Source organism: Oncorhynchus clarkii, chromosome 1, assembly GCF_045791955.1.
Source record: "Oncorhynchus clarkii lewisi isolate Uvic-CL-2024 chromosome 1, UVic_Ocla_1.0, whole genome shotgun sequence".
Classification (NCBI taxonomy): domain Eukaryota; kingdom Metazoa; phylum Chordata; class Actinopteri; order Salmoniformes; family Salmonidae; genus Oncorhynchus; species Oncorhynchus clarkii.
In genome coordinates, this window is record NC_092147.1 from 8,609,328 (window position 1) to 8,622,270 (window position 12,943).

General features: G+C 42.2%; 1 protein-coding gene across 1 annotated transcript in view; it reads left to right on the forward strand.

Moving 5' to 3' along the window:
* LOC139414968 (PEX5-related protein-like) overlaps positions 1 to 12,943 on the forward strand; it is a 199,280-nt gene that overhangs the window by 111,158 nt on the left and 75,179 nt on the right. The window contains exons 3-4 of the mRNA XM_071162650.1: positions 4,221 to 4,332; positions 9,711 to 9,926. Of these exons, the coding sequence (XP_071018751.1) occupies positions 4,221 to 4,332; positions 9,711 to 9,926 (328 nt within the window). The remainder of the gene's footprint in view (positions 1 to 4,220; positions 4,333 to 9,710; positions 9,927 to 12,943) is intronic.

Consider the following 12,943-nt stretch of genomic DNA (forward strand, 5'->3'; position numbering starts at 1 on the left):
AGACTTGTGGAGGTCTACAATTATTTTTCTGAGGTCTTGGCTGATTTTCCCATGGTGTCAAGCAAAGAGGCACTGAGTTTGAAGGTTGGCCTTGAAATACATCCACAGGTACACCTCCAATTGACTCAAATTATGTCAATTAGCCTATCAGAAGCTTCTAAAGCCATAACATCATTTTCTGGAATTTTCCGAGCTGTTTAAAGGCACAGTCAGCTTAGTGTATGTTAACTTCTGACCCTGGAATTGTGATACAGTGAATTATAAGTGAAATAATCTGTCTATAAACAATTTTTGGAAAAATTACTTGTGTCATGTGCAAAGTAGATGTCCTAACCAACTTGCCAAAACTATAGTTTGTTAACAAGAAATGTGTGGTGTATTAATGACTCCAACCTAAGTGTATGTAAACTTCAGACTTCAACGGTATATATATACACACACAATACCTGTCAATAGTTTCAGACCACACCTACTCATTCAAGTGTTTTTCTTTCTTTTTACAATTTTCTACATTGCCAAATAATAGTGAAGACATCAAAACTATGAAATAACACATGTAGTAACCAAAAAATATTTCATATTTGAGATTCAAATAGCCACCCTTCACCTTGATGACAGCTTTGCACACTCTTGGCATTCTCTTAACCAGCATCATGAGGTAGTCACCTGGAATGCATTTCCATTAACAGGTGTGCCTTCTTAAAAGTTAATTTGTGAAATTTATTTCATTCTTAATGCGTTTGAGCCAATCAGTTGTGTGGTGACAAGGTAGGGGGGTATACAGAGCTAGCCCTATTTGGTAAAAGACCAAGTCCATATTATGGCAAGAACAGCTCAAATAAGCAAAGAGTAACGACAGTCCATCATTACTTTAAGACATGAAGCTCAGTCAATACGAAAAATGTCAAGAACTTTGAACGTTTTTTTCAAGTGCAGTCGCAAAAACCATCACGCGCTATGATGAAACTGGCTCTCATGAGGACCGCCGTAGGAAAGGAAGACCCAGAGTTACCTCTGCTGCAGAGGATAAGTTCATTAGAGTTACCAGCCTCAGAAATTGTATCCCAAATAAATGCTTCACAGAGTTCAAGTAACAGGCACATCTCAACATCAACTGTTCAGAGGAGACTGTGTGAATCAGGCATTCATGGTCGAATTGCTGCAAAGAAACGACTACTAAAGGACACCAATAAGAAGAAGAGACTTGCTTAGGCCAGGAAACACGAGCAATTGACATTAGACAGTGGAAATTTGTCCTTTGGTCTGGAGTCCAAATTGGAGATTTTTGGTTCCAACCGCCATGTATTTGTGAGACGCAGAGTGGGTGAACGGATTATCTCTGCATGTGTGGTTCCAAACGTGAAGCATGGAGGAGGAGGTGTGATGGTGTGGGGGTGCTTTGCTGGTGACACTGTCAGCGATTTATTTAGAATTCAAGGTACACTTAACCAGCATGGCTACCACCGCATTCTGTAGGGATATGCCATCCCATCGGGTTTGCGATTATTGGGACTATCATTTTTTTTCCAACAGGACAATGACCCAAAACACACCTCCAGGCTGTGTAAGGGTTATTTGACCAAGGAGAGTGATGGAGTGCTGCATCAGATGACCTGGCTTCCACAATCACCTGACCTCAACCCAATTTAGATGGTTTGGGATGAGTTGGACCACAGAGTGAATGAAAAGCAGCCAACAAGTGCTCAGTATATGTGCAAACTCCTTCAAGACTGTTGGAAAAGCATTCCTCGTGAAGCTTGTTGAGAGAATGCCAAGAGTGTGCAGAGCTGTCATCAAGGCAAAGGTGGCTATTTTGAAGAATCTCAAATATAAAATAGATTTTGGTTTGTTTAACACTTCTTTGGTTACTACATGATTCCATGTGTTATTTCATAGTTTTGATGTCTTCACTATTATTCTACAATGTAGAAAATAGAAAAAATAAAGAAAAACACTTGAATGAGTAGGTATGTTCAAACTTTTGACTGTAAATATCGATCACATTCTTCATGTATGATTATATATTTTTATATATTGAATGTTGATATTGTGAACCTATGTTATATGTTTTTACTTCCTGCTTCAGGAAGTGATGTCACTGAGCACAGCCCCTATGTATAGGGCCTTCCAACCCCAGCTGGGATATGGATGCTTGATGAAGAACAAAACATTGTTATAATAAAAATCACCTGGGAGCATGAGCAGCAGTGTGTGGCATTGTCCTGTTTATTTTTCATGAGTTCACCTATAACTCCAGCACCTGCTGAACACACCTGGATGTGCATCTGTTATTCAGCTTTTGTATCATTAAGTTTCTGCCTGAAAAAAAATTGCTCTGGAGATCAGGGATGGCAAATGTCATGTTTCCTCTTCGACAGCATTGTACAAGCAGACAATAATGATGGTGGGGCTATTTTTATATCAAAACAAATCCATATTTTGAATCTTTTTTGTCACTAGAGCAATTACTTCAGGGGTAATTATAATGGATGGGATGTAACCTATGCCACAGCAGTGTTGGCAAACCTACAGTGACAGTCCAGGATGCCTCACAGGCAAGGTGATTAACTTCAGCATGTGTTTGGGAACTGAGATAAACAACTGCTAATGGCTGAGCAATTACACTTGGGGACACACCCAGTAAGTCTCTTCCTCAGCTAGTCACAGCTAGTTTGGATAGTACACTGGGAAAGGTTAGTCTCCTCAGCTAGTCTGGATAGAACACTGGGAGAGATTAGTCTCCTCAGCTAGTCTGAATAGAACACTGGGAAAGATTAGTCTCCTCAGCTAGTCTGGATAGGACACTGGGAGAGGTTAGTCTCCTCGGCTAGTCTGGATAGAACACTGGGAGAGAATAGTCTCCTCAGCTAGTCTGAATAGAACACTGGGATAGGTTAGACTCCTCAGCTAGTCTGGATAGAACACCGGGAGAGGTTAGACTCCTCAGCTAGTCTGGATAGAACACTGGGAGAGGTTAGACTCCTCAGCTAGTCTGAATAGAACACTGGGAAAGATTAGTCTCCTCGGCTAGTCTGGATAGGACACTGGGAAAGGTTAGTCTCCTCAGCTAGACTGGATAGGACACTGGGAAGGGTTAGTCTCCTCAGCTAGTCTGGATAGAACACTGGGAGAGGTTAGACTCCTCAGCTAGTCTGGATAGAACACCGGGAGAGGTTAGACTCCTCAGCTAGTCTGGATAGAACACTGGGAGAGGTTAGACTCCTCAGCTAGTCTGGATAGAACACTGGGAGAGGTTAGACTCCTCAGCTAGTCTAGATAGAACACTGGGAGAGGCAGATGAAGGATTCACAAAGCTAACATTCAACTGAGCCTAACATGCTGACTAGACAGAGCATATGAGTTTGCCATCGCACGCATATTGATTTTGTCCAGACACGTTCAGGAGACTCAAGTTGAAATATCAAAACAAACTCTGAACCAACTATATTAATTTGGGGACAAGTCGAAATGCATTAAACATTCATGGACATTTAGCTAGCTAGCTTGCTGTTGCTAGATCATTTGTCCTGGGATATAAACATTAGGTTGTTATTTTACTGGGGAAAAAATGTCATTTTTTCTGGATCTTTGTAGAATTTTGACACATTTTGAGTCACACAAAATTGTGAGTTCTCTACTCTGACAATTAATACACAGATGAAAGGGGAAACCGAGTTAATTTCTAGTAATCTCTCCTCCTTCAGTCTTCTTCTTCTGTGGACTTTATATAGCAGTTGGCAACCAACTTTAAGGTGCATTACCACCACCAACTGGACTGGAGTGTGGACCTCAGTTCATCTTCCAATAACCCACATGGGTACTCTATATGCTCCTAATAACCAATGAGGAGATGGGAGAGGCGGGACTTGCAGCGCATCAAGTGTAAAAAATACAATCACGTTCTATTTTAGCACCTGGCTACGCAGGCGCTTGTTGACGCGCACCAGACGTTTGGATGGAATTATTGAATGACATGTATGTGGTCAACACTTAAAGGGTTAAACAGAACACTCATGAACTAGTGGGGGATTGGTAGGTCACGTCAGGTTGTGTCATCACTTTGTTTGAATTACATGATGCACTGTTTGAAATGGCCAATGAAGTTACACATCACTACTTGTTATCATAATGTCTCGGTCACGTTGACATTTCCAGGAAAAGGGCCAAAAAGGCATATTTTGTGTGTGATTTTAAGCAGTGTCGTCTGTTTGCACTTGCAGCTGGTGAGTGAGCAACAAGAGAGCCGCCCCCTGCTAAGCCCCTCCATCGACGACTTTCTCTGTGAGACCAAGTGCCATGGCGCTGCCCGCCTAGTGACTTCGAACACAGCAGGTACCTCCACTGACCTCCCTCTCCTCTCTGTCTACCCAGCCCCGACGGCTGTAGTAGCCGCTTCATGCATTGGCCATTGGCGTTTCATAACATGATGACCTATTTCAGACATAATAATAATAATAACAATAAAGCCATGTTGATATGACCCCCTTTCAAACAGACCCTTATTTACAACTTTCTTGCATGTATACCCCCTTTTATACATATCAGTTTGAACCAGAAATTTGTGAGGGGTGGTGTGTTTTGTTTAACCATGGGGGGGGGGGGCTGTTTGCAATTCAAATAAGAGAGCTGTTAAATCCCCTCACTAACTTCAAGCATCAGCTGTCAGAGCAGCATACCGATCGCTGCAGCTGTACACAGCCCATCTGTAAATAGCCCAAACTACCTACCTCATCCCCCCCCTATTTAGTTTTTTTTTCTGCTCTTTTACTCACCAGTATCTCTACTGCACATCCTCATCAGCACATCTATCACTCCAGTGTTAATGCTAAATTGTAATTACTTAGCCACTATGACTTATTTATTGCCTTACCTCCTCACTTAATTTGCACACACTATGTATAGATTTTTCTATTGTGTTATTGACTGTATGTTTTGTTTATTCCATGTGTAACTCTGTGTTGTTGTTTTAATCGCACTGCTTTGCTTTATCTTGGCCAGGTCGCAGTTGTAAATGAGAACTTGTTCTCAACTAGCCTACCTGGTTAAATAAAGGTGAAATAAATAAAATTAACAATGGAACTGTTAATGAATTGACCTGGAAAACAGAGCTCCATTTTCACAGACCCCATATCTGTTTTTGGGTAACAGGGTCTGTATGTGAAAGGGATATAAGTTGACTAAAGTTCATGTCATAGAGGATTACTTTAAAGTTACATCAGGGGACTTGTATTATTGTTTCAGCGTGGTCATCAACATTTACTCTACTCAATGCATAATACAAAGTTCTGACAACATATCGCAGCAATGTTGCACGGTAGCCGTATGGACACAGTCACAGAACGAAGCTCATGTAGCAGATTACCAATTCAGTTTTTACCACGTTATTAATTTAGACCTTAAACAACAACGACAACAGTCAAAAAAACAACAAACTAAAAAACGATTAAATGGAGGTCATCTCTATAAAGGGGTAGTTTATAGATGAACCTTGTCCTGCCTACTGTCAGAACCTACTGTTTGATCCAATAAGGTGAGAGGCCACCGCCTTCTGCTCGTTTTCAGTCTCAGTGTCTGAAATGATTAAGTATACAGACACGGCCAGTTCATTCTGTTGTTAGTGTGTCGAGGAAAGTACTGTAACTAAAAGCATGGGCTTTTTTTTCTGTCAGTTGTTCTAGCTAATGTCAGGAGTTACGGCGGTCTGATTCCCTGCTGTGTAGTCACACAGAGTAGATTGGGATGATTTAAAATTAGTCATTTAGACGATCGGCTCCCAACCGAAGGTCAGTGGCGCCGTAGAGAGTGAAACATAGGAAACAACAGTGACTCGCTTGTCAGTAATATCCACAGGTTGAGCTGTCACGATACAAAAGTCTAACACAAATTCTCAACTCTTGACAATACCAATGGACAATTTTATTTCCAATAGGCTAGAAGAAGAAAAACCCTATCTTGCGAAAGATCCACTGAGACTCCATTCATTGTTCTCTTGAGTATCCCCAAACGTTAATGATGTAAATATTGTCATGTTTTTCACTTATATTTTTAACTTGTGTTTTATTGTCTATTTATCAATGCAATATCCATGTACTGTATTTCAGTGTCAATGACTGCCATGTGGATATTATTACACATTTTGAAAAACGATTTGCACAAACATGACTTTACCTGACCACAATAAACTGCAATAAAGAACGTTGTACCTGTAACTGTGAGATATTATGTGTTCAGATAGAATGTACACAGTATCTTCACTAAAAGTGAACTGACCACAAAATCCAACAGACCATGTCAACAACTGAAATATAAACTTTAACATGTCCATGACAATGTGGACTCAATCACTTCAATGACTCAATAGCGAAGCTCAGAACGCTACGATAGAAACGGTATACTATCCTTCGTATGACATACACACAATACACGTCAAATATGCCTTCCAGCTGGCAAGACTATTTGGAGACAACCTCATCATCTCAAGTAGCCTCAAGGTCATCTCAAGTAGACTCAAGGTCAACCATCTTGGTTTCTTTCAGGACATGGCTTTTCTCCTGACACAGATAACACTTCAGGCGACGTCTCCATCTCCCACAAGCGCTTCCTCTGATTTCTAATTGCATTCCTAATTTGAGGAGCACAGAGATATCAAGAAGCAGCACACACTAATTACCTTCAGATAACATTCAGAGGAGCATCCCGTTCGTTTATCATAAAACAGCAGTGTGTTATTTACAAAAGGACCTACTCAGACATTATTATGTGTTCTTCACACACACTGTTATTTACAGAGATATGTGTGCACACAGCAGAGGCTGAACATGTCTGTAATTTATCCTTTATTTAACTAGGCAAGTCAGTTTAAAAACAAATTCTTATTTACAATGACAGCCTACCCCAACAACACTGGGTCAATTGTGCAAGGTCCTACGTGACTCCCAATCATAGCCAGATGTGATATAGCCTGGATTTAAACCAGGGACTGTAGTGTAGCCTCTTGCACTGAGATGCATTGCCTTAGACCGCTGCACCACTCAGGAGCCCAGTTGTATGGTGAGGGAAATCACAGCAATATAATGCTAGCTCTTACAGGTAAGCTAGTTGAGAACAAGTTCTCATTTACAACTGCGACCTGGCCAAGATAACGCAAAGCAGTGCAACACAAACAACAACACAGAGTTACATGGAATAAACAAACATACAGTCAATAATACAATAGAAAAAAATATCTATATACAGTGTGTGCAAATGGCATGAGGAGGTAGGCAATAAATAGGCCATAGTAGCGAAGTAATTATAATTTAGCAAATTAACACTGGAGTGATAAATGAGCAGATGATGATGTGCAAGTAGAAATACTGGTGAGCAAAAGAGCAGAAACGTAAATAAGAACATGTATGACTGTATTAAGATAGCGTTTTATACTCTCTCACACTTTTACGCTAACAAACTAGGTTTAACAAATGCAAAAAAAAGCCACAGTTTAATACACAAAATTGTGCATTTACAAAAGGAACGACACGGACATGATTAAGTGTTCTTCACACACTGCAATTCAGCACCTGACAATAAACTAGCCTTTATTTGTTTTCATCTGTTAAATCTATCTATGCAGGTAGCCTAGTGGTTAGAGCGTTGGGCTAATAACTGAAAGGTTGCTATATCAAATCCCTGAGCTGACAAGGTAGAAATCTGTTGTTCTGCCCCTGAACAAGGCAGTTATAACCCACTGTTCCCCAGTAGGCAGTCATTGTAAATAAGAATTTGTTCTTACCTGACTTTCCTAGTTAAATTAAGGTACTTTATTTTTTTTAAATAGCCGTCTTTCGGATGGGACATTAAACGGGTGTCCTGACCCTCTGTGTTCTCTAAAGATCCCATTCCCAATCTGGCCTTCATACCATCATGGCCACCTAATCATCCTCAGTTTAAAATTGGCTCATTTATCCCCCTCCTATCCCCTGTAACTATTGCTGTAAATGAGAATGTGTTCTCAGTCAACTTACCTGGTAAAACAAGGGTTAAATAACTCAACATGGTAATATACTCACAATGTAAATTAATTTACTCCAATAAATTGAGTTTGCATCTGAGATGCCCCTTGACTTGGTAGTTAATTAAACTATTACAATTTTAGTAGACGCTCTTATCCAGAGCAATTAGGGTTAAGTGCCTTGCACAAGGCCACAGACTGCTTTTTCACCTAGTTGGTTCGGGGATTCAAACCAGCGCCCTTTCGGTTACTGGCCCAACGCTGTTAACCGTTAGACTACCTGCCGCCGCTACCTTTATCAAAATGAAACCTGACTATCAAGACATCATTATTAAGGCGGGAAGGGCGTTTTCATTCTCATACTACAGGCTAGTGGTTACTACAGGCTACTAGTGGTTAAATGAACATGGACAAAAAAAGTCTTTACCATTAAAAAAAGGGTCCCTGTCCTTGTCCTTGCCGGTCTGATGGTCTGGGATTAAATTGCTTAATTTACCAAACAGAAAAGCTCCGCCAAGGCTGCCTTAGCTGTCCCCAGTCTGGCCATCAAAGTATACTTAGATCTTCAGTGAGGTAGAGAAACTCCTGGAAGTACCTAACCAGGGGGCAACCGATGGAAGTAATACCCTTGACAAGGTATTCACTCAACAATGTGCAGAGAAATGTGAGGTAAAACTGTTACTGATTGTTTACCAGAGTTGCAAATAAAAAATGCGTGTAAATCAAAAATGACGTGAAGAATTATGTCTCGTAATAATTCCCTCCTTGAGTCACTAATTTCAGAGTCACAAGTCTGTTGAGGAATGTTAATTAGGTTTGTCTTGACTGCTTTAAGGAAGATGAGTCTCTGTAAAGCAAAGATTTGAACTGATCTACCAAGAAGCTAAACTATACTGAACAAAGATATAAAAGCAACAATTTCAACGATTTTATTGAGTTACAGTTCATATAAGGAAATCAGTCAATTGAAATTAATTAATTAAGCCCTAAACTATGGATTCCACATGACTGGGCAGGTGCTCAGCCATGGATTGGCCTGGGAGGGCATAGGCCCACCCACTTGGGAGCCAGGCCCTCCCACTGGGGAGTATGGCTCAGCCAATCAGAATGAGTTTTTCCCCACAAAAGGGCTTTATTACAGATAGAAATACTCCTCAGTTTCATCAGCTGTCCGGTTGGCTGGTCTCAGATGATCCCTCAGGTGAAGAAGCCTGAGGTCCTGGGCTGACGTGGTTACATGTGGTCTGCGGTTTTGAGGCAGGTTGGACGTACTGCCAAATTCTCTAAACAACATTGGAGGCGGCTTATGGTAGAGAAATGAACATTAAATTCTCTGGCAACAGCTCTGGTGGACATTCCTGCAGTCAGCATGCTAATTGCACACACCCGCAAAACTTGATACATCTGTGGCAGATGTGTTGTGTGAAAAAAATTCACATTTTAGAGTGTGCTTTTATTGTCCCCACACAACGTGCACATGTGTAATGATCATAATTTAACCAGCTTCTTGATATGCCACACCTGTCAGGTTGATGGATTAGGATAAATGCTCACTAACAGGGATGTAAACAAATTTGTGAACAATATTTGAGAGAAATAAGCTTTTTCTGTGTACAGAAAATTTCTGGGCTCTTAATATTTCAGCTCATGAAACATGGGACCAACACTTTACATGTTGCGTTTATATTTTTGTTCAAAATAGTATGATTTCTCCCTCCAGTTCTGTCCTCCACATTGGACCTATTGGACCTCAGCGAGCCCGGAGAGAGAAGGAACAGCAAGCAGGACAAGAAGAGCCCTCTGTTGTCACGTGGTGACGGGCCTAAGAACATGCCTCACTGGAAAAAGACGACGGACGAGACCGAGCTGATCCAGGTGGATGTAGAGCAGACTGTCCCCTGTCCCCACACTCCTGAAAGAGTGTCACTTGACTCAGGTACACTGGGGTTGGTAGTAATTTAGGCAGGTTACGTTAGTGTTCTTGGGCACAGGGACTATGGTGGTCTGCTTGAAACATGTTGTTATTACAGACTGGGAGAGGTTGAAAATCAAAAAATCGAATCAAATCAAATTTATTTATATAGCCCTTCGTACATCAGCTGATATCTCAAAGTGCTGTACAGAAACCCAGCCTAAAACCCCAAACAGCAAGCAATGCAGGTGTAGAAGCACGGTGGCTAGGAAAAACTCCCTAGAAAGGCCAAAACCTAGGAAGAAACCTAGAGAGGAACCAGGCTATGTGGGGTGGCCAGTCCTCTTCTGGCTGTGCCGGGTGGAGATTATAACAAAACATGGTCAAGATGTTCAAATGTTCATAAATGACCAGCATGGTCGAATAATAATAAGGCAGAACAGTTGAAACTGAAGCAGCAGCACAGTCAGGTGGACTGGGGACAGCAAGGAGTCATCATGTCAGGTATTCCTGGGGCATGGTCCTAGGGCTTAGGTCCTCCGAGAGAGAGAAAGAAAGAGAGAATTAGAGAGAGCATATGTGGGATGGCCAGTCTTCTTCTGGCTGTGCCGGGTGGAGATTATAACAGAACATGGCCAAGATGTTCAAATGTTCATAAATGACCAGCATGGTCGAATAATATTAAGGCAGAACAGTTGAAACTGGAGCAGCAGCACAGCCAGGTGGACTGGGGACAGCAAGGAGTCATCATGTCAGGTAGTCCTGGGGCATGGTCCTAGGGCTCAGGTCCTCCGAGAGAGAGAAAGAGAGAAGGAGAGAATTAGAGAACGCACACCTAGATTCACACAGGACACCGAATAGGACAGGAGAAGTACTCCAGATATAACAAACTGACCCTAGCCCCCGACACATAAACTACTACTGCAGCATAAATACTGGAGGCTGAGACAGGAGGGGTCAGGAGACACTGTGGCCCATTCCGAGGACACCCCCGGACAGGGCCAAACAGGAAGGATATAACCCCACCCACTTTGCCAAAGCACAGCCCCCACACCACTAGAGGGATATCTTCAACCACCAACTTACCATCCTGAGACAAGGCTGAGTATAGCCCACAAAGACCTCCGCCACGGCACAACCCAAGGAAGGGGGGGGGGGGGGTGCCAACCCAGACAGGATGACCACATCAGTGACTCAACCCACTCAGGTGACGCACCCCCTCCAGGGACGGCATGAGAGAGCCCCAGTAAGCCAGTGACTCAGCCCCTGTAATAGGGTTAGAGGCAGAGAATCCCAGTGGAAAGAGGGGAACCGGCCAGGCAGAGACAGCAAGGGCGGTTCGTTGCTCCAGAGCCTTTCCGTTCACCCTCCCACTCCTGGGCCAGACTACACTCAATCATATGACCCACTGAAGAGATGAGTCTTCAGTAGAGACTTAAAGGTTGAGACCGAGTTTGCGTCTCTGACATGGGTAGGCAGACCGTTCCATAAAAATGGAGCTCTATAGGAGAAAGCCCTGCCTCCAGCTGTTTGCTTAGAAATTCTAGGGACAATTAGGAGGCCTGCGTCTTGTGACCGTAGCGTACGTGTAGGTATGTACGGCAGGACCAAATCAGAGAGATAGGTAGGAGCAAGCCCATGTAATGCTTTGTAGGTTAGCAGTAAAACCTTGAAATCAGCCCTTGCTTTGACAGGAAGCCAGTGTAGATAGGCTAGCACTGGAGTAATATGATCATTTTTTTTGGTTCTAGTCAGGATTCTAGCAGCCGTATTTAGCACTAATTGAAGTTTATTTAGTGCTTTATCCGGGTAGCCGGAAAGTAGAGCATTGCAGTAGTCTAATCTAGAAGTGACAAAAGCATGGATTCATTTTTCTGCATCATTTTTGGACAGAAAGTTTCTGATTTTTGCAATGTTACGTAGATGGAAAAAAGCTGTCCTTGAAATGGTCTTGATATGTTCTTCAAAAGAGAGATCAGGGTCCAGAGTAACGCCGAGGTCCTTCACAGTTTTATTTGAGACAACTGTACAACCATTAAAATTAATTGTCAGATTCAACAGAAGATCTCTTTGTTTCTTGGGACCTAGAACAAGCATCTCTGTTTTGTCCGAGTTTAAAAGTAGAAAGTTTGCAGCCATCCACTTCCTTATGTCTGAAACACATTCTTCTAGCAAGGGCAATTTTGGGGCTTCACCATGTTTCATTGAAATGTACAGCTGTGTGTCATCCGCATATCAGTGAAAGTTAACATTATGTTTTCGAATAACATCCCCAAGAGGTAAAATATATAGTGAAAACAATAGTGGTCCTAAAACGGAACCTTGAGGAACACCGAAATTTACAGTTGATTTGTCAGAGGACAAACTATTCACAGAGACAAACTGATATCTTTCCGACAGATAAGATCTAAACCAGGCCAGAACTTGTCCGTGTAGACCAATTTGGGTTTCCAATCTCTCCAAAAGAATGTGGTGATCTATGGTATCAAAAGCAGCACTAAGGTCTAGGAGCACAAGGACAGATGCAGAGCCTCGGTCCGATGCCATTAAAATGTAATTTACCACCTTCACAAGTGCCGTCTCAGTGCTATGATGGGGTCTAAAACCAGACTGAAGCATTTCGTATACATTGTTTGTCTTCAGGAAGGCAGTGAGTTGTTGCGCAACAGCCTTTTTTACAATTTTTGAGAGGAATGGAAGATTCAATATAGGCCGATAGTTTTTTATATTTTCTGGGTCAAGGTTTGGCTTTTTCAAGAGAGGCTTTATTACTGCCACTTTTAGTGAGTTTGGTACACATCCGGTGGATAGAGAGCCGTTTATTATGTTCAACATAGGAGGGCCAAGCACAGGAAGCAGCTCTTTCAGTAGTTTAGTTGGAATAGGGTCCAGTGAAGACACTTGCCAGTGAAGGCAGTGAAGACACTTGCCAGTTGGTCAGCACAACCTCAGAGTACACGTCCTGGTAATCCGTCTGGCCCTGCGGCCTTGTGAATGTTGACCTGTTTAAAGGCCTTACTCACAGCGTCTGCGGAGAGAGT